Raw genomic sequence first — 26,474 nt, forward strand, 5'->3', positions numbered from 1 at the left:
CTTTGATTTTGTGTCTGATAAAGCGAACACACATTTCCCCTATACTTGAACTGTACAACTCAGTAACAACTTAGACTAATTTTGCAGGCAATTTGCATGGATGTGAACAATTACAGAGAAGGCACGTCAAGAGGTAATCTAGCCCTGCATCTAATGTTGGTAATGCACTTAATAATAACAACCTTACTCTCCTGGAAGAGAACGTTAAACCTGTTCAAAATACAGTATTTTTTTCCAGATGATAGTATTTCTTCCCTCCTACATCTGATCTACCTTAATCATCTGACTCCCACGTAACTGGCTCGACTTCAATGACAGTCTCCTCTACTTGTTTAAAAGTCATGTTATTTCCACTGCCATCAAAAAGGCATGATTTTCGAGTGAAGTTATTAAGTTTCCAGTCCAAGGAACAGTGTGTGGGTGCTACTGAAGTAGAGTTTCAGGAACGAAAAAGAGATTCCCTCCTTTCTACCAGAGGATTGGGTCTTCATTCTGTCTGGGGCCTGAAGACACCTTTCCTTAGCACAATTTTTTGGCTGTCTCCAAAGAAGTGAACCCAGTGATCTAACCCTGGCTCCATCAGAAAGAAACTGAAAATCTTTCCTCTGTGTGTCCTTCATGGTGCTGGATGAACGGGAAAATACTCGGCTATTTTAATATGTAATAATAATTTTATTTATAATAATAATAATTTATTTTGGCTTGCTTGTGTCCAAAGTCTTCTAACCAAAACATTAAAGACATTGGACGATGTATGAACCCAGGTTTCCCCTGGAAACCATGCTGTCTACCCGTCTACAAACCAGTCCAAGTGAACCTGATCTACTAGAGCTAAGAGCAATTATGTCTGATCCACATGCCTGATCCCTACACAGCTGCTAAGCCGCTCATATGGGACACAGAAAAAAAAAATTGTAATGTTTTCTGGGGAAGCACAAGTGAAAAATCATCAATTCTGACCTACAGCTTTTCAGCTCAAGCTTTGTACCTGTGCTGACAGCATCATGGAATTTAATAAGCTTTACTGAGTTCCAACTACATTTATATCAGCCCCCATACATAAGTATAGACTTTGTCAAATGACAGGGTGTTTTCAATTTTGTGACTCTGACCTGAGCTACTGGCTGAGAAATTAATCTCAAACCAGTTCTGTTTTGTGGGTTTCAGATTCTTTTCCACACAGATTACTTAGCAGCTGTCAAATCACTGCTGAATCCAACCTCCCTGAAGTTTACTTCATTAGCTGCCCTTTCGCAAGATCTTTCAGCTCTGTTCAGTCCCTCTGAATCCAGCAGGATGAGTAGACAGAGAGAAGTTCCAGCTGTTACAGTAGGAAAGGTTTATGAAAACTGTATTATGCAGTACCTACACTGCTAATGAATGAAATCCTCCAGGTTCATTCTTAAGAGCTATCATTGTTTCGAAATCTCTCAGAGCCCTTTAATCAAATTACAGCCTTCATTCAGCTAAAGATTATATTTGATGGTGTGTCAGTTTCACATACAGGTATCTGTCACTTTTTGACAAGGCAAGAGAGAAAAGAATAGACAAAAGGAAAAAGTAAAGTTTTCTATCTTCCCGACTGCCCTCCCTTAAGACAAATCTGCCACACAGAGGTCAGATTTACATTCAGCACAGATTTACCTGAGTTGACCACCTGAAAATGCTGAGTTAATTGTACAACTGGTAGCAGGACTGTTACCAGTATCAGGACCAGAATGGCTCAGGACACAAAAATTTATTCACATCATTTGAACATGTGAAGCTTGCTCTGCTCCTGTAGCTCGTACTGATGTGCACAGTTCAAAATTTTTCCAGCTATTGCTATTCACATCCTAGGTTGTGTTCTGGTACTGACAACCTACAGGTACACCCTTACAGTTATGCTTCTCCATGCTGCCGTAAAACACTGAGACTTAAAAGTAATACTTTCTGGAATCAAAACGTCTTCCTCAAGTTCTCCATGACACACCATGAAGCTGTACTAACCTATGAGGCAGAAAGGGCATGTCTGCTCCTATTCGAGACAATTATCTACAGCTTCAGTTTTCCGTCACACAGATTTTTTGATCAGCCTGGATGCAATTTGTGCTGCTCCTTGCATGGCAGTCCTTCAGGAAAGTGCTGCATGGGAGTGGGTTCGCAGCAATCTATGGGTTAGCATAGAGGTTTTGTCCCCTCAAGCAGTACAATGTATCAAAACCTAATGCAAAACAAAGAATCAGCCCTACACTCCACGTGCTTAGATGGCCATGGCCCCTGAAGGCTTCTCCCACTGAGGCATCCACTCCACTCATGGGTGACCCAGTTGACTCTGCTTCCTCACGCTTATAGCAAAAGGAACAGAAAGGGAAAATTCAGGCCTGTACTTTTGTCCTGTCCGAGCAGCTCATGTACCCAGGGGAAAAGAAAAGATGCTCTTGACCATCAAGTTGCAATTCTGTCCCTCAGATTTCTCAGTCCTGGGCACTGTACCGCTGTACCACTGGCCCTTGCTGATTGCCCCAAGAAGGAAGACTCCTTTAGTAGGTGATGCTTTTCCTAGGAAGAAGTGTTGCCTCTTGGTCTCATTACTGTCTACACAGGGAGTTCTTTTTTCACCCATTCTCAGACAGATCTCTGCTGCTGAATTGTCTAAAGATTTTATGCAGCACAACTGAAATGTATCAGAAGTGGTCTATAGCCTCTCTACATGAGAAGAAGAGTATGTCAGATGTGATGTCTGGTTCTTTGATCCGTGCTCTTCTGTATTTGCATTAAAAAGACAAGGTCAAAAATGCCTGTCTGGCACTTCAAATGAAAACTACTGAGTTTTAGTTGTCATTGGAGTTTATTCCTCAGTTTCTTGCCTCTGTAAAAATAGGAAAGCTCCATTTGGACTATCCTTCCCCAGGAAGGAAATGGTCTATAGTTATTCTGCTCTCAGGTAATAAGCACCTTGAAAATAAGCATAGGTTTTTATTCTTGTTGTAGAGATGAAATGATAGGTAAGATGTGTCTCTGGAAGTGCTTCAGCATAGATTTGGCCCATGGTTTTATGCCTTGCTAAACTTCATTGCATTTCCCAGGTTGGAGATGAACTATATAGGCCCAAAGTCAGGCCATTTGAGAGCCATCAGCTGTGCTTAAGACCAGTCCATATGTCTAGATCTGGAGAAATTTAAATAAAATAGGTTCCTTCAAGTGAAAAACAGCAATAACCTTAAGCTCATGAGTGGAAAACATCCAGTCTGTATCAGAAGAGCAGGAAGCCTGTCTAGGCTCTTGAATGATGACAGAATTAAGCTGTAGGAAGTTTAAACTATTGCTATGTGATGGCACCAAGTTGTAACAGTGACCACTCTGATTGCCTATTCACTGCTGTTTCCTTTTATAGATGCCCTGCTCATGTTGGTTTCCTGTGGGCTTGTGTTCTCATTAGAAGGGTAAGGCAAACACAGTGGGGCTCAGGGGTCCCTCCATCCATTCAGTCCCTCCTTCAGTGTCTCTCCGTGTTTTCGAGTCAGATGGACTTCAAACAGCAGATTAAAACTGGACAGCTAAAGCTGTTTACTGCCTCCTGCCAGCCTCTTCTTCTTTCTGAGAAATGTTGTCACAGTTGATGCTGGTTTAACGGACACAATTGCTGCTGCACCCTGTGGTTTTCCAGGGTATCTACAAAAATCTTCCAAAACCCCTGGTTTGAATCTCATAAGCATGGAGTTAGTAAGTGGGTGCACTGAAGGGTTTGGGAAGATGTTACAACCCACAGACTTAGCCTTTAGTTTAGTCTCCCCTTTGCACAGTAGATGCACCAATGCCCCACTGGGTCAGTATCCCCCTCAGATGCCAGAGCAGCTGGTGCCTAACTCGGCACAGTGTTCATTGACCAGAGCCATGGGCCAGAAGGTGCAACCCACACCAAAATAAAGGAACTGACTCTTCAGTCGTAGCTGAGGCAATCAGTTGCAAGGAATCATTTACCCCTCACTGCTTTTTAGGCCTTCTTCCAAGTAGGCAGCCCAAAGTAACAAGGACCCACATGTCGTGACTGTGTGGAGGAACGGTGGCAATGCATAACACCACTTGAAGTCTTTCAATGCGCTTCCAGTCTTGGGAATATATTGCCTATCAATAGCTTGTAAAATTATTTTTGCTGTCAGCCCACAGTTCCAAAGCAGCAGTGACTCAGACTCAGGGTGTATGGTTACACCTCTCATCCTACTTCTTCCCCAGAAGCCTTTGCTCCAGACATACCAGGGCTCCAGGAAGATCCCTTCTGGCTGACCCATATTGCCCTGCAGTTCCCTGGGACAGGGAAAAACCTCCAGCAACAGAAGGAGACAGCTTTAGTGTTCTTTCACACCACTGAAGCAGTACAATGCAGCATTAACACACGGAACGATCTAGTCCATTAACTTTTAAAATTAGCTTATCAAGGGAGATGGCAACACTTGTGGGAAAACAAGGCATTCAAAGCTGCTTGCAAATCCAAACTGTCCTCCTCTAAAGCATCATACCTCATCAGCTATACTTGTAGCTTTCTTTCTTAGATATGACAGTGTAAGAAGTCTGTGAAGTGAATTTTCTTCTGCAGCTGCCATCTTAATCTCTATCTTTCTCCTGTCAGCAACAGAGCCACAAGCTACAGCATTATTCAGGAGTTTTGCAGTTTCAGGCCTCTGATTGTGCTCCTTCTTTTGTGATATTTGTTACAGCAATTTAGTTCAAAGTACAACAATAACCCAAACAGCAGCAGGCCTGCCTGATGTGGCTTGAACATAGCACTGTATGCAGTGGAGAGCTATTGTGATATTGTTGCTAGGTATTGCAGAGTTCGTGGAGCTGAATTATACATTTTAGATATTAACAGCAGCCTCATTACCTTGGGCTGATTTCCTTTGAACGAGTTCTTTTGTTGTCACTCCATATGGCACACTTGGATTCAGAAACACTCATGTGATTAAGCAGTCACACAAAAAAAAAATGAGAAATTTCCCAAAGCTCAGGGATCTTGAAGAGAATCCTCATTCCCACAGAGACTTTTGCAACTCTCATCCAGACTTGAACCACTCCCTTCCAAACACCAAGAAATGCAGCAAAAAGATACTTTAGACTCTTACAAAGCTTATATTAGGCCATCACCTTGTCATTGGCTTTGGACCCATCAGCTGGCTGGTTGAAAACCTGCAAAAATGGGATCACTGGTTAGCCCAAGATGCACACATCACAGCTAAAGCAGTCAATTCACAAGGAAACCATATCGTATTTCTCTTTCTCATTATCGGTCAGGAAAGTAAACAAGATATCAATCAACTTCTCTTTCACTCACAGACACATACCCACACTGGCATACAACCTGGCCAACTGCACAGAGGGATTCATTAAATTAAAACCTTCATACTTGACCAAAATCTGAGGAATGCTCCCTGAAATGCTGGGTTTGAAGCCTGTATTCAATCAGGGGAGTAGCATATGATTAGCTGTGCTTTTATCCCTGAGCTGGCATCTGGGAGGATCATAGCATTTTTTGCATTAGTATGCCCCGTGAAGTCAGAGCAAACCCTTTGCTCTGTGATTAATAATGTGTTAAGCCACAATTCCAAATTATTTCAACTTTTCAATGGTTATGGGAACATTTACAAGACTGATGGCTGGACTGTATACTGCCAAAAGGATGAAAGAGCTATCATTTATTACAGTGCTTTCTTGCAGCCAAAACATGTAATGGAACCCTGGTAAACTGTGCAGAAAAAGAATTACGATGTTTGGTACAGCATTTTCCCAAACTGGAAATCAAGTGAAGCTTTCTGCACTATGAATGTTTTTGTGTATGGGGAGAGGGAGGAAGTGCCATTATACTTTCCCAAAAATGTAGAACTTGAGCATTTCTTCACTGAGATGGTGTAACAGAACTTCACTGACATTGTTTGCTGATTTAATCCCATCATACCACAGTATTTTGTGGTGATTTGTTGTTCGGTTTCACCATATGCTTATAATAGCCTGATCTATCCATCACTTCCCAATTATTTTCTTAACTGTCCCACTGCTTCTCTGAAGTTTGTTAATTGTCTTCTCACTGCTGCCAGTTAAATTTTCTTCTCCTCCCATCATACAGCAGAAGTAATTTCCATTTGATGATAATCAACTTATGCCATTAAGTATTCGAAGGGACTGAGGATTTCCAAGGCTCACACATCAAAGCTTTGCTATTCTGGGTATAGGAGAACCACAAAATCACGGACTTCGGTATCGTTGTACATTTTATCTGTGTATGTGTTCGTACGTCTGAGCATGTCACAGCCTCATGTCATCAGAGAACCAGCAGGCAAAATCTCCATTATTTTGATGGTAGAAATTTTTCAATCATGATCAAAAGAAGAGAAGATCTCCACTGCACAGAGAACAGGAAAAGGATGAGGAAGAGCAATTGTGACTCCAAGAAAACACGTTCACATTCTATGGCATTATTTATCTCTTCCACCTTCTGTTCCCAAAACGAGCTCTCCAGTTTTGTCATCCATACCCTGCGCTGGTTAAAGCAAAGGAGAGAATTGATCTTATGAAAGATTTTGAGCTCTGCTCAGATCCTGGTTATAAGCAGAAGTTTGCCTTGTGTTGAAACAACAGGACCTGAAAAAAATGCTCTTCTGAAACTTTAGCACTCCATGAAAACTGAATCATTGCTTTAGGCCAGAAAATCCTCCTGGTTTATGTCAAAGGACAGCAGACAGACAGTATGGCTTAAATTACTATCAAAATGTATGTATCCTCACCTTACTTTGCTACACATGTTCTACAAGGCCTTAGGGTAAGTCACTATTATCTGCCTTAATTTCCCCATTGGAAAAACAAAAATGATACTATTTCCCTTCCTTTGAGACTTTCATATAAAAAGTCACAGGAAATAAGACCCAAACATTACTTATACTGTCCTGTCTGAGCCTCAGTAATTCTTTCCCCACTGTGATTCTGGGTTTTGATGCAGATGTATTGGCATAATACATTCTGCACTTGCATTATTGTATTTATATTGACCTCCATTTCCAGTAAAGTCAGAATAAAATGTAATTTAAAAATTGATAGGAAACACAAGAAGCAAATAATCCAGGTTATACCAAATGAGCAGCAGCTAATGCTCTATGGACACAGGACCCAGCATGTGGCAGCTCCGTAGCTGCTTCTTAAACCAATGTGCAATGTCAGGGTTTGGGCTTTTTCAGGTGCATGTACATCTTTCACTTAATTTCCAGTATTCACATGCATGCTGGGAATAAATGATTGCAGGGTTTTTCTCCTTTTTCTTTCCCTTGAAGAATAAGAGTCCTTATTCTTCAAGACACCTCTGTCTATGTAGATCTCAGATTAACCAGGCAGGAGTTCAGCCTTGGAGGGGTGATGAACACTTATTCACATCAGGGCCCAGATCCTCAGGTGCTCTTTGAGGAATCAAGGGGAAGAAACCAATGTGGCCCTATCAATCTGCCACCTGTCCCAGAGGCACCTCCCAGTTTTGCCTAGATAATAAAGTGCCTTGTGCAGAATTTTTACTTCCTTTATCTCTCAGGTTGAAAAAGCTCTGCCTGGAGTAAATACAAAGTGCAGGCAGTGGGCAGGCAGTGGCAGTGGATTTCATTTGGAAGCCAGGGAAATTTTTTCTCATGGTGGGAGGAGAGAGAAGGACTCACTGCATGGCACAGAGATGGCTGGATTCAGCATTCTTGTGATACTTTCTTGAGCTACTCTCAAACTCACATTGCCTTCATCAGCCTGCCTTGTCTCCAACCTCCTGCATTATTCCTCTCAAGTGTTGTGATTTACACTATCTGAAGGAAGTATGACTAGCTTTAAAGCCATCTCTGAGCTCCCTTGCTACCAAAGCCTGGTTCACCAGAAGCATGGAGAGAAGGGGTCAGTGAAGTTTCAAAGAGGCCATGTCAAGTTTTCTTTCTCTTTCCCATCCTGGAGGTTAAGTGTGCCTCAGGAGCACGGCAGGAGCCGGAGGATTCTGCCTCACAAGTATACATCTGCTAGATTGCTTGGGACTTAGCAAGGATGCCATGGAGGTGTAAAACTGTGGAGATCTGAGTCAGGTCCACAGTCTGGAATAGCTATGTCCTGACGGAAGATGCTGCTAGTTTGAACTGCTGATGGATGAGACTAGAATCTAGCACAGTGTTTTCCACTTGCTACGGCATACATTTTTTTAAACCCTCACATTAAACACTCATATGCAATGTTAGAGACAGAGCTCTTTGGCCACAAATGCCTGGGTTTGTTTTTTTTAACCCTGTTCACTCCTGAAATGGGAAGCTTGGTCTAGTTTATTTTCTGAGAGGTGGGATACCATCAGAGTGAAGGATGTCTAGTTTTTGCCAAGTGCTCGTTGTACAAAGCATGTACCAACGAAGTGCTCAAAATTAGCAGTGGTCTGGCAGCAGTAATAAAAGCTGCAAGAAAGAGACTGTGTAATTGTGCTTGTCATGAAGAAGAATATAGTCTGCAGCTGGTGTCCAGAAATGTCTCAAATGTGTATGGGAGTCAAAAGAAAGCCAAGTAAGCTGCTAACCTCTATCTCAAAGGGAGTTCAGCAAGGTATCTCCTTCAAATACTATGTTCCTGCTGGTGTCTGATCAGCCCAGACATTTAAAAAATAATTGTTGCAATAATTTCTCAACAATATTTTCCAGGCATTGCTGTTTTTTTCTTAGAGATATTTGCGCATTTCAAACTCTTTGTAAGCTATCTCTTCTGGTGGAAGAGTGCCACCTCATGACTGAAAGAGAGGAATGAAACAACCCACAGCCGTAAAGCTGAAAGCACTTCAAGTGCTCACGGCCAGGGAGGACAGGAGCAGCTCATGTCCTCTGTACCCAGTCAGCTTTCCTCCGGTGCTACAACACCCTGAGGCAAACACCCCTTTGCCAAACAAGCGCTTTGCATTGCAGGACAAATAAACTTAGCATCTTTGCTGAACGCCAAACCCATCCTCACTGTTGAACAGAAATTAATTACTCAGGAGAAGCTGACATTGTGGAGGTTTCTATACAAGGTGCTTCTTGTTTTGAAAGCCCAGACATTTTGTTTCAGACTCCTCTGTGCTGCCTCAAGTACTCTTACTGTGCAAGTTTGAGTGTGACTACCCTCTTCTTTCTTTCTCAGGTAGCTTTCTCCTACATAGCCCCGTTTTCTCAAGTACGTCATTTTTTTCTTACTAAAACAACCAATTTTTCTCTACCAGTTTAATATTGTTAAACTAAGGAGAATTTGGGGGTGCTAAAAAGTCCCAATGACTTTTGTTGCTTCCATAAATGAGGTGCAACTGTCAAAGAAACTCGGAATTTCTTTGCTCTATCACTAGTTGGAAATGTTCATGGCAAAATCAGACACATATTGTCATGGACTGATTTGTCTATGCTCTTCCCAGAAACAGTTTAAATATTTACAACACATGAACAAGGAAGAGAGCAAAAGAGCTTTTTGCTGTTTTCTTGCCTCCCCCCCCCCCCCCCCTTTACACAAATTCAGGCATTGAGGAAAGTGCTAGAATTAAAAAGCTTGGGCTTGAAGTGTGTTGGTTCTGTTTTTTCCCAGAACAGAAATGTCAGGAGAGTAGTACTGAGGCTTTCCTAAAATCCCAGCTCTACTGCTGCTATTCTCCTTTATTGGACTCATTGCTAAATCCTAGGCAGTAACTAAAGATCAGAATCAGCTTCTTCCTCACCACCTCAAATAAAACCAAAGTCAGTTAAAACCAAGTGAAGTACTAATTTTTCTAAAATGACCATTGATCTACCAGCAGGTACATTAATAGCACCTATTATCAGCCAGGATGCCAAGCAGCTAAAATATGGATACAAATTTTGACATAACTTGAATATTAAACAGTGTTTCAGAAGTGAAATATTTTGCATCTCATTCCCTGAGGCAGGCAGTTTTTGCTCAGTCTTGCATTTCAAAAAATATGCTGCTAAAGTTGTCAGATAGCCAACATTATTAACCTGAAAGCATCAACTTAATAAGTCTCATCCTATGAACTGAATAAAAAAAAAAGGAGAAAATCAAAACCCACTTGCTATTCAGTGGGAGGATTTTAACAGCGCAGATTATTTTCTCTGCATAACTGCTAGAAGGCCTGGAAAAGTTCATCAAAAATCAGAGCTGCATGAAGTCTGGGATTGGCTGATTCTTATGATAAAGATAGCAATATCTGAATCAATAAACCTAATTTCAATTTTAATTAAAAGTTTGTTATTATGACAGATTAGTTTTTAAGCTTAGTGTGTTTAACAGTTCCCCTTAAAAATATTTTTATAAAGGAGCTGACCGATCACAGTAGCTACTACATAGCATGAACAAATATTTGGTTGCTTAAACTCTCTCCCATTAAGATAATGAAAGGGTGTAAGGTCTACTATCAAAACCCATAATTTGAAATGCTAACAAAACTAGCCCAGATATTTCTCCTCCTCCTCCCAGAGCAGGTAAGTTAGCTCTGGATCATGTACAGCGTGGGGATCCTGCAGTCAGGACCACAGCACTGCTCCCCTTCAGCTCTTGCACTGAAGATGTCCAAAACCAGGGAATTTTGCTCATATACTTCAAAGTATATGAGCAAAATTTCTCCACCTGCCAAGTGCTGTGTTGCCAGCAGGGCACAGCAGTGGGAATGGGGCTAGAGGCAGGCCCGTGCTTAAACCTCCAGAGAGAAGAGAGGGAGCTTCCAGCTGAATTAAGCACAGGTTCAGCCACCATCACCAAAGAGCAACACCTTCAAGCAGCTGAACTTTGTCGAAAATGCTCAGAGAAAAGGATGTTTCCTTGTTTGCTTGGCTAAAGAACAAGAAAGCAGCTGTTCCGTTATTAGCCAGTGCTACAGAGCTGAAGCAATCCAGCTCTCACACATCCCCATGCTTAGCTGCTTTTGGTAGGCTGATGTGTGATAGTAGCTAGCCTTCTCAAATAGTAGCTAAATTCATCAGGATTTAGAGCTTTCTTCTGAAAAACATGGAGTGCCTCTACATCAGTCCTTTTGGTACTCATTTGGGTGAAATATAAATCAAAAATAGAATCTCTGAAACTCAGATGTCTTTAGAAAGAAATATTTCTACAAGTTGTCTCTTCTAAAAGCAAGTACCACCTACTCACGTTTATCTTGGTTTCCAGCCTACCTAAAAGGATGCACCCTTACGAAACTGCCCAGGCAACCCCACTGGAATGTTTTGTCGCTTACAAAAAAATCCAAGTGATTTTGGACAGAACATGATTTCTCTTTATTTGTGTTGCATTTCCAACCATCACCAACATCTGCCTGGCAGAAACAAGTGCTTTATCCTGAACTCTCTTTCATCTCCTCCTCTGATTTCACAACTAAAGCAGGCTTCAGCAATGCCATTAGCCACAAACCTAGAAACAACCACCAGAATGCTTTGTGGGTGAGTCATTGATTTTGTTGTCAAAAAGCTAGCGAACGTCCTTATTTCCTGAATTTTACACCATGCCATGCTGCATGTCACACTGGTTTGTCTTCAGTCCTGGGTTCACACACATTTCTGCAGTAAAATGTGACATTTTTATAAAGAGCTCTAAGTCGGTAAAGTTCAGAATAGAGCAAACCTTGGGTGTTCTGTTCTCTTTGTAAGTAGCATTTTAAGAAGAGAAACAAAAGCCATCCAAACATGCAGACTCGAATTACATGTTTAAGAAGCCTGCACAGCAAGAGGTGAAATAGATCACACATCTATTTTAATTAAATGTTTCTCTCACTGTCATGACAGCACAAGTGTGCAGCAGGTACAAGCTGTTACAGAAAATGCTTCTTTCACAGCAAGCACCATTCTGACTAAAGGGGTTTTTCCCCCAGCTACCCCTTGGCTTTAATGCTGATGTGGGATTTCAGCAGTGCCCAAACATGCTGTGTTCTAGTCTCAGCCCCAGCCATGACTGTGTGCTAAATACATGTTCCTTAAGAAGCTTGCCTATGCTGTGCATCATGTAGAACGGAGCCAATATAGCAGTCATTTGTGTTTCTCCAGAAAAGATTGGTTCTCTGTGCATGCGTCTTAGAGGACGACATCTTGGAAGAGCTCTCACATAAACAATGTCTTTGCAGCTTTCGAAGGCCAAGTTCATTTAGGGTCTGTATTCTCAACAGTTGAGCGAGCAAGCAACCTGCAAAGCATCCAGTTCTACTAATACCTTCCTGGGAAGCTTGCTGTAGGTGCATCTGATCAGTTGTGTCTTGCAATGTAGCCTGAACACCTTGGAGAAGGAGCAGTTCCCATCTAAACTGCGTATCAAAGGTGGAGTTTTCAAAAAGACATAGTGCTTTATCAAACTGTGAAGCTTGGAAGTGTTAGAGGGTGCATTTTATTTTCTTCATTTCCTGCCTGTAATCTGTACCTGTCCCGTTCCCATCTCCTGCCTCCCCAGCAAGGAGCGCAGAGAGAGGAACCTGCTTTGGAGATACTGATCTCATTTAGACCTTTTTATGGGTTTATGCTGAACAGGGAAGAACAGAAGCTCTTCTACTGGTTTATTCACCAAGATGGGTAATGCAGCAGCTCAAGCAGCTCCTTCTTCACCCTCTTTTATCTAAAACTAAGTCTTCCTGGGGACCTCCACCCATTCACAAAAGGTGCGGGAAAGGGCAGGGGACCTGTATCGCTGGCCACCAGTGTGTGGCTGGGGGTCCCCCATCCTCTCTTCTCATGGCGCTTTTCTGAGATGTTTTTCCCCAGCAGCAGTGAACCTAGTGACTGGAGAGACCATAAAACAGATTGAGCCCAAAGTGCTTTCAAGGCTGAGATAACTAAACTGAAGTATTTATGTAAACTATGTATTTCCTAAGCTTCTCTGGTATAAGAATTAAAGATGTTGCTTATGAGCCAACATAAACTCCTGCAAGGGCTGTGATTCTTGCTGGCTTGACATCCTCTCTGTTAAGGAAGCAAGCTAGCAGGACAGTTCAAGAGGTCCAAAATCATAAATGGCACTGTTAGCCCGGAGGTACTCCTGGGGGTCTTCACACACCCTGCCACTGAGGATCCCCTCTGCTCCATGTCTTACCTCTGCTCTGGTGGGTCAGGTTGTACTATTTAGTGAAGAGTCCTGCCAAGACCTTTCTCCAGTGAGGCAGCAGCAGGCGGCTCAGCTGAAGCCCGCTGCCGGCTCCCAGCCATTTAGCAGGAAATTGCAGAGCAGACTGCCTGCACACCAGAGGAAGTCATCCCATCTGCAGGCCAGAATTCAGGAGGAAGCCCACAGATTAACAGGAATGTATTTTTAAGAGGTTAGGACAAGTCTGCAGCATTCTGAAAGCAGAGCCATCACAGATAAAACCATGTACTGCAGCTTCTTGTAGACAAAATTTCCCTATATCCTCCTGTGGTGGATACCTGTAGGAAAAATACAGCACTCGTGTGTGCTGATTCAATGTTTGAGAAACCACCGGATCTATAAATGTAGCCCAACAGTCAGACACAGAGTAGGGTACAAAATCCTGGTACTTCATGTTCCAGTTTCACTGAATTGGGTTTCCCGTTCCCAAGGGCTCCAAGTGCCAGTTCTGAAACAAGCTTCTCTCTCTATCAGATACTGTGTTATTTGATGTATCAAATTTCACAGGTTTAGTCCACAGAAGAATGTAATCATCATCCAACTGAAAAAGTGCAGCTGAAAAAAAATGATTAAAATTCATCCGCATCAGGCAGCTTGATGTGCTGGGCATGGCCTGAATGTAAGGCTAAATGAAGGTTAACTGCTGGCTGAATTGTAATTGTACAATATCTTTGAGAAGCTGTTTATTGACAGTATATGTAGTACTGTTAGCAAAACACGGCAGCACATTTGAGATTGAACCAGTCAAGCTTTTCTGCCTTATCGTGTACCATTTCTCAGACTAAGCTACATGCACTTAAAAAGCGAGAAATTAGACACAAAAATACTCAAGTATATTTAATTCCTGATAGGAGAAATACGAACCAAGTAAATCAAACATTTATAACTCAGCATTTTTCCACTGGAAAATATAATTTTGCTGGCTTTGAAATCTTCAGGCATAGGGGGAATGTGCATTTTTTTAAATTTTGAAAAAAAGACTAAAACATGGCCATCTTTTACTAATTTAGATGCTGCATTGTACAGGATATCACAGTTGAAGAAGTCAGACTGAAAACAGATGCTTTGACCCATCCAAGTTAAAACTTCATTTAGAATTTAACTTAATAGCAATTCCATTTTTTCCATACTTGTTATTGGTTTTCATCTTGTTTAGAAAGAAGTAGATTTTGGTGTGTCAGAAAGTCTCACTGGATTGAAATTATGGCTTCTCATCAGCTCACTTTCCCATGCATAATCCGCTGTTACGCAAACATGACCTAATAATATATGCCTCCTTCCATGGGGGATATGATTTTATTACCACTGCTCGTGGTCAGGCCAGCTGCTCCAGCCCACTCCATGGCAACTTACATTTTCTGATGTGAAGCTTGTCACTGGTCCCGTCGTCAGCTGTGAGATGAAGACAGCAGCTACCACAAAGACCTCTGATCAGAATTCACAGATGGAATTAGATCAAAGCTATAGAATTTCAAATACAGTGATCAGCTTCTTGGTCTGATTAAATAAGAAATACAAAAATAGAAATACCAAATCACTGGAATCATTTACAGAAAAAAAAAAAAAAGAAAGAAAAAAAAGAACCGGTATTAACATTAAAGAGGGAAAAACAAAACAAAAAGAAAGTAACAGTGAAAGTTAGTTCTTTCTATTCTCGTAAGACAAAAACATCTGTCTCCCCTCCCTTTCTCTCCCATTCACACACAAATTCCTCTCTCCAGTTGCTGCCCCAAAGCCTAGAGTGGCCATGCTCTGATGTAGCTGGGGCATGGAGAAGACACACACACTGTTCACAACCCACAACACGAGGCTGTCATGAACAGATTCCCAGGAATGCTGAAGCAAAGATACATTAAAATCCTCACATTTCTCAGCATGAGATAAGCAGCCAATTTCCAGGTGTGTTCTGAATCAAGTTATCAGAACCCCAGGGTATTCCCCTTTGCTAGCTCTGAGTGAAAGTTTAGATATGTATTTATGGGATTTTTACTCAAATAAGGGTAACAACCTGCCTGATTTCTTGTCAGATGTACCTAAATTCAAAAAGGAGGGGAAAAATATCTTACCAGAGTAAGGGCATGTAGTGACAGGACAAGAGGGAATGGCTTTAAAATGAAAAAGGATAGATTGAGATTAGATATTAGGAATTAATCCTTTACTGTGAGGATTATGAGACACTGGCACAGAGGAGTTGTGGCTGCCCCATCCCTGGCAGTGTTCCAGGCCAGGTTGGACAAGGCTTGGAGCAACCCGGACTAGTAAAAGGTGTCACTGCCCACAGCAGGGGGTTGGAACCAAATGATCTTTAAGGTCCCTTCCTAACCTAACCAATCTATTATTCTGCGGTATTTGCATCATTTTCCAGCAATGACAACTGATGATTCTGACAATAACTTGGTGGCACTATGAAAATTTTGTGCTAAATCTCTGCCCTTTTTTGAGGCAATAATTTTCACACCAGGGAGAATTGTTTAGTATGAATTTGACAGTGAGTGTCTAAACGAGGAAGAGGATGTACAGCAAGCACATCTACTGCCTTTAAATCCCAGCATATCCCTTGCGGCATGCCAGTTAAACACATCCAGCAAAGCAAAGTAATTTGCCAAAGCCCACACAATGTCTGCAGGAGAACCAAGGTGTCAATCAGGAGCTCTTGACTCCTACCCTTTTGGTTGTTATTAATAGCACACATTGCTTTCTCATTCCTCTTAACATCTAAAAATAGCAGACTGACAAATCTCGCACCAAATATGTGAGACCAAAAGGTCATCTTGGCAGAGACCATCTCCCTGCCTTGTCGTGTACTGCTCTGCGATACTTAACTAGCCTAAAAAGTCACTGCAGCTTTTCTGAGCCCTATACTGAAGTTTCAGATGCAAGGTGCACATTGATCTAATTAACTCAGTATTAGCACCATCATCACAGTGTTTAAATAAAATTCCCCCACCTTCTCACCCTCGCCTCAGGCAAAGTACAAAAGTCAGCCTGAACGCTACAGGTCAGCACCCCCCCCCCCCCCTTCTTCATAATTCCTACAGCAAAATAGTTTCATCATGAGCACTGACACAGAGGCTGTAGGAATTAATCTCCAGAGCCATAGAATCTCCTACATGTCTGGTTTGAGTTTTAAAGATTCTGATGATAAAAATGAACCTTTTGATGAAGTAGATCAAAACCTCTACCTTAGTGATACCTTAGCAAAGGATGCTATGAATAAAGCCAGTGTGAAAGAAATATAATAGGAGCATCGCACATGCATATGGAAATCTTAGCTCCCAGCTAGACACCCCAGACCAAATTCTGTACATGAGTGAAACTCCACTCACCCCAGAAATGGAGACACCACTGTTTTCTGTGTGCGGTTGGGTCCCCTGCTGCTGAAGTCTTACTCCAGGTTGAACTGTGAAGGAAATTTCCCATGCAGTGATTGAAAACCAGTGTTCTTATGAGATATCCCATTCAGTTTTGTCTGCCTGATTCTGTGAAGGGTGAGAAGGAAATTGCTGAACCTCGAAATCAGCCTGACATTGTGGCTGTCAGCCAAAGAGATGCAGTCAGCAATGCGCCATAATTCTTGCCCCTTTCATTTCATTTGCAGTCCTGTCAGGAGTGAAATTTGAAAATAAAAAGTCCTGTTATAAGGAAGACTTCCTCTAGTAAAATAAAAGCTGAATGAGGGTGTCACTGTGTCATCTGCAGTAGACTGATGTGGAACTGAAAATCACTGTATTTCAGCCCAAATATGTATTAGATGCTGTGATTTTGAAGTACCCTTTCCCCCCTGACTTTTAACAGCATTTTATTTTTGACGACTCCCATCACAAAGTGAAATAATATATGGTAAGAGTGCATGACGCAGCATATTATTGTGTAAGCTACCATGAAATCTTAAATTAAGTGCACTGTGAGAAAATGCATCAAGTCACTCTGGGTCACCACACCAAACCCTTGTAGCACTGTAAGTGCAAAGCATAAGCCTAAACAGCAGTAGACATCATGAACAAGTTGTAACCTCAAAATAACTGCACAGGTCGACTTTCCAAGAGTAATGAATCTGGAGGTGACATCAACTTTGATACTAGCTCTCATCAGTCAAAGGTGGGGTTGTAACCGTACCCACCTATCAGCAACAGCTTAGGGGAATTATTCTCTCATTTTCTTAGGCTGCATGGTGCAGATGTTAACCTCAATAAAACCTTTCACTCTAGCTGCAAGGAAAATTGCCGATGGGGTACACCAAAATAGTGTCCATGCCCTCAGCCAGGCAGAGGGAGCCACTGCAGCCTGCACTCTGGAGAGGAACAGCCCACATGTTACCATGAACCAGAGCCTGGTCCTGACTTATTGCTGAAACAAACACATCATATAATGTCATGGATGTCAGGCTGGACAGGGCTTGGAGCAACCTGGTCTAGTGGAAGGTGTCCCTGCACATGGCAGGGGGGTGGAACTGGATGAGCTTTAAGGTCCCTTCAACCCAAATCATTCTGTGTTTCTATGATATGTGACCAAGCCCTCTACAGCATCCCCACCCCAGCACGGGCACCTTGCAGCAGGAGCCCAGCTGTGTGTCAAATTCCATGCAGACAAAGTGGCTTGGCATGCTGGCTCCTGCTCACAAGCCACTCTTCACTCTGCAGCATTGCTCATGTCTCTGTGCAGTTCAGCTCCTCACCTGTTGAATATGAATAATAAGTATTTAGATGATAAATTAAAGTTTAAATTACACTGTTTGTGTGGTAATGAGACTATCCAAAGTAGTAACTAATTGCTGATTTGAGATACATGCAGCTAATCCCAGCGCTGTTAGCAGCAACTTTTTTGTTCCTATTTGAAAGCGAAACAACTAAAATGTTGCCGGGTTAGCTTGGTTGCTTCAATTAAAAACAAAAGCCTCCTTCACGCAATGCCCATAATTTAGTTTGCCTCTCTTGATATAACAAGGACCAAAATTCAGTTTACCACTCGCCTTGCATAGTTCTGACCCAGGAATGGGAACAAAGGAGCGATAGGAACTGTGCCTACCTCGGTGGGTATCTTTCACAGAGAAGTGGCAACTCTTACAGTGTGTGGGTAGATCCCATACAGCTCTAACTGAACATCAGACATAATAAGAAAACAACCTACAGTGAAGTAAGATGGCAATTGATTTTATTACTCAGGTAATTTGCCCAGCGATCAACTATTTGCACAACACTCAGTCGTGGTTACCTCGCCTGTGCAAACACAAAACAGACAGCAACGCTGTCATTAAGACCTAACAGGAAGCTGCAACACAGACAAAAGCTCGTCACCGCTCATTAAAAACGCTTCTTGTTTAAGGGAGTGAGACAGCAGCAAAGGGCAACCATCGGAGGTCTCATCACCTCGCGAAGTGTTTAAGACACAGCACACAGCAAGGTGAACAGGTGCAAGCGCAAGCCTCATGGCCCTGCAACCTAACCCTGCCGCGGCCGTCCCACCGCGCCAGGCAGCAGGGACAGATGGTGCAGGCAGCTGCAGAGCCGCCGTGCGGGGACGTGCAGGGGCAAGCAGCTGCCCGGCCCAGCGGGAACGCTCCTCCCTCACCACCCGCTGCGCCGGCTCCCTGCCCATCGCAGCCCTGAGGTTTCCGCTGGAGTCCGACGCTCCTTCTCCGATTGCCCGTTCCTTCCAGTTATAGTTTTAATTAATGTAGAATGAATTATTTGGGTGTCTTAATTTCTCAGCTTGTTTTGAAAAGGTCCAATTAATGCTGAGCTAAGTAGCTCCAAAGGCTCCCCGGCTCTCCTCTGCCCTGAAGGGATCCAATTAAAATGAGACACTAGTCAAAATGTCAAACCGCAATCATTTTTACAGCCATTGTGTAACAGATCTGTGGCTACATGTAAACCACACAATCACTGAATAAATCGCACAGTGCTTGAAAACCTAAAGCCTAAAATGTCTTCACTGAAGATGCAGCCTCCCCTGTCGACCAAAAGCATGTCCAGAACTTACAGGGAATAAAAAAAGTCACATTTCCTTTTACAGGACAATTAAAACCATAGAATACAATGAAACATGTAAATTAGGCAATAATATATGAAACAATAACACGCAAACAATAGCAAGAGCTTAAATGCAGAGAAGAAGATCTGATGTTTGAGGAGCTGAAGGATGTCTGAGCCAGCACAAGCAGGGGCTGGTAAAGCCGCCCCATGCAGAAATGCAGAAATTAATCTGCTTTGCTTCCAGAGCCGCGCAGGCACAGTGACAATCACTTCAAGGGTCTGCACAACTGTGGCACATTTTAATCTGGAATCCTTGTGATCCACTTACACATTCTTTCTGTATTAGCTTACTCAGCCTTTAGAGAGCATATAAGGTCTCTGTCATACACACATCCCTCACCAGCTAAGGTCTTTCTCTTGATCAACTTTCTTGCTTGAAAAATCCTAACTCTTTTATTCTAGCTCTGAAAGTATTTCACCTTGCCGTGGAAAAGAAATGGGTATTAAATCATTCCTGAATGGGAGACTAAATTAAAAACGGAGACAGGTCAAGATTTCAGATGAGGGTTTGTTTTTAATGAGCTCTAAGTCTAACGTAATTCAATTAATCTTCTTGACTTCTGCAGAAAATCGCCCTGCTTTTTCCCACCAGTCAAACAAATTTTTCCCAACCAAAGCAGCAGGATCCCTGGGTACTTGGTCTGAGCACAGGAAAGCAATACTGCTTCAAAGGGGCCTCAACATTATTTTTTTTTATTTCTTTATTTAATATAGTTGCCCTTGAAACGAAAATTCCAAATTTTTCACTCACTTTGAAGTTGAATTTCAGCAGCAGAGCGAGGGATTAGAGGAGCATGAGTCTTAGGAATGGCACATTCCTTTGGGGAAACACATCCAGAATCACTGGTCTTCATGCAGCACCGAGGAGCAGCAAAGGAGCTGGTCAGACACCAGCCCATGGAGGTGCCTGAGGCAGCAGGGAGGACATGGCCACACTGGCTGCTGCTGGCCCTCTCTGCTTCCCAGACCACTGGTGCCCCTCTGCCAGGGTGAGAAGATCCTACCAAGTACTGCACCCAAACTGCTGGGTCTGTGCAGAAGAATGGTGTGAAAAGCAAATCTCCCTTTGGGAAAGCTGCCACACAACTAGTGTGTTTCTCATATCTATAGTGCTCTGTAAGATGCCAAGTTCCTCTCCCTCCATCATTTTGTGGGGGGAAAAAACAAAGAAAAAGATCTCCTTTAGACTAAAAATCACACAGGAAATCTCACAAGAGATTATTTCTGTCATACAGTTTCATCAGTTTCATGTCCTTCTGTCCTTCCCACCTGTGATAGGAATAGAAAAAGAGATCTTTCTATTTCTATTTGTGCATTACTTGAGAATTGAAATGTGAACATGTCTTGTCCTGCAACCCTGAGAGAAATGAAGGCTTGAGTATTTCTGCCAGGCATAAGGAAAGAGAAATTAAGATCAGTGAACACAGTAGGAGTGCAGTGGCATTTCTGCCTGGCTATGGCAGGTAGGTTCAGTGCAGCAGTTTTCATACTTAAGCTTTCCCTGACAGTCACCACTCCAGAGGGTCTGAGGCACTGCAGTGAGTGGAGGGAAAAGCTGAAGAAGGGCTGAAGTACTGCAGTATGGTATAAGCTGGTAAATGTCTTTCTAAACATATTGTCATAAGTGAAAAAGACAGAGTACCAATAAACAATGGTTTTCACTCAGAAGCAAGCTGTCTGAGCTAGGAGAGGAAGCTCAAGAGAATGAGGGCAGAATTATCCAGAGCAGTTTGCACAGCCCTGAAAAATATCTGAGACATTAAACTATCAATGTTTGCTCTTCCTGGGACTCCCAGTATGACTTTCCAGGATGCCAGCAGTGCAGAGAAACAATGTGCACTTCTACAGACTGCCATTTGTGCCCCTCAAATTAAACATTTTTTTTTTGATTGCTTATGATTACCTTCTAAATAAGTGATGTGTGGCAGGCTTGTCCTGGGGTTACGTAACTCGATTTACTAAGTACTCAACATTTACTGTTCAGCTGAAGTTTGCTTAGTAATACATAATTAATTGTGTGCAAATAATTAAAGGAAAATCATCACATAGAATCATAGAATAGTTAGGGTTGGAAAGGACATTAAGATCATCTAGTTCCAATCCCCCTGCCATGGGCAGGGGCACCTTGCACTAAACCATGTCACACAAGGCTCTGTCCAACCTGGCCTTGAACACTGCCAGGGATGCTCCATTCACCACTTCTTTGGTTAACCTGTTTCCTGCTACCTTAATGCTTAGAAGTGAAAGGGGACACCCAGCAGACTAGGAAAAGGGTCAGGAGAAGTGAATTTGAGAGGCAAAAACATGCTGTCAGCAAAGTGGGAGTACATGGAGAGAATGGATAGGGGCCATGAGAATGATACTGGGGCTAGAGCACCTCCTGTATGAAGACAGGCTGAGAAAGTTGGGGCTGTTCAGTCTGGAGAAGAGAAGGCTGCGTGGAGACCTCATTGCAGCCTTCCAGTATCTGAAGGGGGCCTGTAGGGATGCCGGGGAGGGACTCTTCATTAGGGACTGTAGTGATAGGATAAGGGGCAATGGGCTGAAACTTAAACAGGGGAGGTTTGGATTGGATATAAGGAAGAAGTTCTTTACTGTGAGGGTGGTGAGGCACTGGAATGGGTTGCCCAAGTAAGTGGTAAATGCTCCATCCCTGGCAGTGTTCAAGGCCAGGTTGGACAGAGCCTTGGGTGAGATGGTTTAGTGTGAGATGTCCCTGCCCATGGCAAGGGGGTTGGAACTAGATGAGCTTAAGGTCTTTTCCAACCCAAACCATTCTATAATTCTATGATTGTAGTGCTTCCCTGAGTTGTTTGACTGAGATGGGACAGATTCTTCAAGTACCAGGTCTGTGTCATGGCCAGGTGTTTCTTCACCCAGAGGACACTCTGGACTACATTCTGAGCTTGGAAAAACTACCTGTCTATCTCTATGCCTCTTAACAAAAGGTAGCATCTTACAGATCTTTTTGCCCTATAGCAGCTTCCAGAGTGAGGTCCAGCAGAGCTGTGAAGGAAGATACCAAAGAAGTTAGTCCCATTTATCTGAATCCACACACTATCACAATGTCCTTCAGCAGTTTCACTGTTTGTGCATTGGCCACTAGCCCAAATCTTCAAGCAGCATAACTAAAAGACAGGCGCAACCTCTAGAGGAGCAAAGTCAACCCATGGATCACAGGCTCATAGGTTGGCTGCAGTAGAGAAAAGCTTCTGTATAAGTTCCTCAGTTAGCCTGGGCAAGCACTGAACGTGGCAGCATGGGTTTGTTACATGCCAGGGAGCTGATGGATGACAGGGTGCAAGTTACGTGATCTCTCAATAAACTGAGACTCATCAGAGGGTGAGTTACTCATTGGTGAGATACAGAAAGCAGAACTGCATTTAATAAAGAAATGTTAACCTCTGGTCACAGTCTCACCACTTGTGATTATGTGCATGCACAGAAGGAAAGAACATCAAATAGGTTACACACTGTAAAACTGCTTTCTAAGCTCAACCTTATATGATGTCAAACCTAATTCTTTTCTGGCATGTGCGTCTTTATATACAGTTCTATTTCTTTATGAAAAAAATAGAGATTTGGGAAAGCAGTGGGTCCTTATTACAGCACTTCTTCCTTCTCTGTTACAGGAATGACCTGCCAAGCTCGAAGTTCATACATTACGAGTGAGATCCTGTGGGGTTACCGTTTCACCCCTGTCCTCACTCTGGAGGATGGATTTTATGAAGTAGACTACAACAGTTTTCATGAAACATATGAGACCAACACACCAGTTTACAGTGCCAAAGAGCTGGCAGAGATGGCCAGCCGAGCAGAACTACCCCTGACATGGTCAGTTTCCAGCAAGCTGGACCAGCATGCTGAGCTGGAAACTGAAGAGGAAGAAAAGAGTCAAGAAGAACAGAATGAAAGAAACGGTGACGTGGCCAACTTGGAGAATGAGTCCAAAGTGTAGAACCACCAGAAGCATAAAGGCCACACCACCTCCTTTATCTTCTCCTTCTCTGCTCCCTTTTTCTTTCTCCAACATGCCTTTTATTTTTCTTTTTTCTTCCTTGTTATTCTGAAGTCTGGGAAAATAAATACTTAAGTTGTGAAATATCTACCTGCCCAGTTTAAACAAGAGATTCACAGACTAAGCAAAGGCATGGGTTAAAGCTGCAATACCCATTACTTATGGTGGAATCTCAATCCCCACCCTGATAATGACTCCTGACTTCCTCGGCACCTCTCTGTGTTCAGACATCCAGGTTTATTCACACCAACAAAAACTAAAAAACCCAAAAGCAATGGAAATATATACAAGGGATTTAAAAGGAAAGACTAGTTAATGCTCATCAAAGTAATGGGCCTTGGTTCCAGTTTTTATGCATTTCAGGACAGTTTCCTAAACTCGGTGACAAGCCTCTATGAAATGGGCCTTGCAGCTTTAAGATGAAGGTGAGCAGAAGGATCTGCAACCCAACCTAATACTGTACATATGCCTTATGTAATTACTTTCTCTTTACATTTAGTAATAAACACAGCATGTACAAAAGTACTGTAGTAAAGAACTTCTAAATAATGTACACAGATGTGTAATTAATGTAGGTTTAGAAACAGACTTCTAGAAGTATTGGGATGCAAAAACTAACTACCAATCAAGTAGGCATTTCTCTTCAAATATTTGGAGTGTAACATTGACTTTTTTTCCCCTATCTATGGCTCTCCTAGTGCATGACATTTTCTTCAGTGTACCAGACTGGCAGCTATTTAGAGTACCTCACTGTTTGCCAAACAGATCGTTTCACTGACTCTAAAAAGCCATAGGTCTGGGAGAGGGCAGGGTAGATAAATTTATAATTTATTAGTAATTACAAATTACTCATATACTGTGAAAATGTTTACAAATAAGGCAAACCATTTCTGGTTCTTTTTTTGGCAGTTCAACCTAAAATTTAGGCTGTGGCAAACTCAATGGCAAACCAGAATTTCTTATATATTCTTAATATAGCGAGCATGTTTCATGTGGAGGTGTTATCCTTTATGTGCAATATCTAGGGAAACTAATCCCTTCTCCCCACCTACCTATGGGATTTCAGCAGAGTAGTTTGCTACACAGAACAACACAAGCCATTGAAAACCAAATGTTGCACCTTAGCAAGTAGATTTTAGCTACCCAGCTGCGAACGAAACAACTGAGTTTCATCTGAAGCCAAAATCAATGAAATTCACTTGTTGGCAGCACCGGTGCTTGGCCAGTCCTGAAGAGTCACAAATGGTGTGACATCCCTTGGTACATGCCTCAACAGGGTTTCTCAGATAAACACAAGGTTCCTGCCACCCATGCTCAGGAGAGTAGTTCCCTAATGACTTTCTTCACCTTAAGTTAGCTCCTTGGCTGTTGTAAATCAGTGTAAATCCTGTACATTTGACAACTTTAAAATTAACAGGGCAGTGGTAATTTGCATAGCTTACACACAACATTCACACGAGCGGGGAGCTGAGGTGTACAGTCACAGTTCCACGGACATGCTCCCTAAGGGGCTGCTCACACAGTGTGGCATTGCCCAGTGCTAAGGACCGCTCAAGTCAGGCCCAGCATGCATAAAATACTACCTGCTGAAAAAGCATCGCTTTCGGTGGGCTTTCGCTTAGGCCCATCACAAAGAGTATTTCTGTCAGCAAAGGAGAAGAAGCTGCAGCAGCCTTAATTTTGTTTTTCTTTTTATATCTGTCTACTCCAGAAGGAAAGAACACACTGAAGAGAATCCGAAGCATTTTTGTACAGAAACGTTTATGCTAAAATAGAAGAGCAAAAAAACAACATAACCTCAGGAGAAACTTGGTGGGCAGGTGGAAAATTTGCACTGTGATACAGCTTTCACATTAAATTCACACCTATTTTCTTTTTTCTTTCTTTTTTTTTCTGGAAACAACTGCCCCATTCTAATTTTCACAGAGTGTGGCTAATCAGTGGGAGTTTCTTTCAGATCCTCTAGCTGTGCTTCGTGCTGAAGCAGTCAGAGTAGATTGTGGGAAAAGGCTTGCACACTAGGGACTGGCAGATCAGGCTGGATGGTTTCAGCTCGATATTTTCCCTAAAAGGCTTTCACAAAGCAGCATGATGTAAGGAATGGTGCAGAATATAGATTTTTGTTCCCTCCACCCAGGATGGCTGATTCCATTAACTTGGTAAAGGTTACTTACACTTAATATCTGTGAGATAGCACTCATCTGGCTACAGACCTTTCAAAGCTCATTCTTCTTCCCCAGCATCAGCAGCTGCCAGGTGTTCCAGTTCATCCATCACAGTCCACCCATAAGGCTACCCATGAGGGGTACTGTTTTTAACAAAGGGTGTCTCCACAGCTCCACTGGAAGACAGAAGCCTTACAGCAGAGGAGTCAGGGGTAACACGGCATCGGTAGCCACCAGCAGCCCACGCATGTCTGTCCTAGCAAAAGGTGCATGAGCTGAGAGCAAAGCATTCCTCTGAGGATAAACCTGCTTTTCGCTCTTGTAATTTACTGGGCCACTCTATGATTCATTGCTGCAGTTTAACAAAAGTTTGTGTTAATTAAAACAGCAGCTCAGGGCCCTAATTAAACCTTTTTTGTGTCCTTTAGCACAAAAACCAGACTTTCCGCCACTGGGGCATGTGCATGTGTAAGCTATAATTTTGTGAATAGGGCACTTAAAGCTTAAGGTGTGTGTGTGTTTGTCTCTTTCTCTCTCTCCCCCCTCCCTGTATTTTATTGTCTTTGGTATTAATGTAGTAAGGACTGTAAAGTTTATGAAATCTCATTTTTGTAACATAAGCTTTAAAACAAAATAGAAGCCTCCAAAGCTTTCAACGGGGAAGCTTCACGTAAACTTTGTACTAGAATGTCCCTATCAAACACCTCTATTTTTCTACAATGATTGATTAAGCAGTTTAACAATGTATTTTGTGTCAATGATTTCAACTGAACTGGTAAAAAGAAAATTAAGAATTGAATGCTGTTAATTAACAATGGATTTTCAAGCCGTATATACCGAGTGGTGTTTTCATTAACAGTAAATTACTTAACCTGGGAACTTCATCTTATGCTAAAGTAATGAAATGCTATGAAATATCAGTGCCAATCAATATTACTATGAAATATCAGTGCCCTATGGGAATTTTTTGGCAAATCACATTTAAGGAAGATGAATACTGCGACATCTTAATATAATTGGCTACGTAATTAGTCCAAGACCCATTACATCTTCATATATTTCACTGATACATTTTGATGTCTTTTTCACAGAGCGTCTTGTGATTTGCAGGAGCAAAAGAACTTCCAGAGGCAAATGTGAGCACTCAGTAATCTACTG

The 26,474-nt window shown here is 42.4% G+C and overlaps 1 protein-coding gene across 2 annotated transcripts in view; it reads left to right on the plus strand.

Annotated features, from left to right (window-relative positions):
* The window catches only part of KCNJ6 (potassium inwardly rectifying channel subfamily J member 6), a 178,176-nt gene extending 152,028 nt beyond the window's left edge, over positions 1-26,148 (plus strand). For both annotated transcript variants that reach the window (XM_057428715.1, XM_057428717.1), the window contains one exon: positions 22,766-26,148. In XM_057428715.1, the coding sequence (XP_057284698.1) occupies positions 22,766-23,091 (326 nt within the window). In that variant the 3' untranslated portion in view covers positions 23,092-26,148. The remainder of the gene's footprint in view (positions 1-22,765) is intronic.
* The last annotated feature ends 326 nt before the right edge of the window (positions 26,149-26,474 follow it).

The sequence above is a fragment of the Pezoporus wallicus genome, unplaced genomic scaffold (assembly GCF_028554395.1).
Source record: "Pezoporus wallicus isolate ANWC-B61680 ecotype Strahan unplaced genomic scaffold, APGP_CSIRO_Pwel_v1 contig_8746, whole genome shotgun sequence".
Classification (NCBI taxonomy): domain Eukaryota; kingdom Metazoa; phylum Chordata; class Aves; order Psittaciformes; family Psittacidae; genus Pezoporus; species Pezoporus wallicus.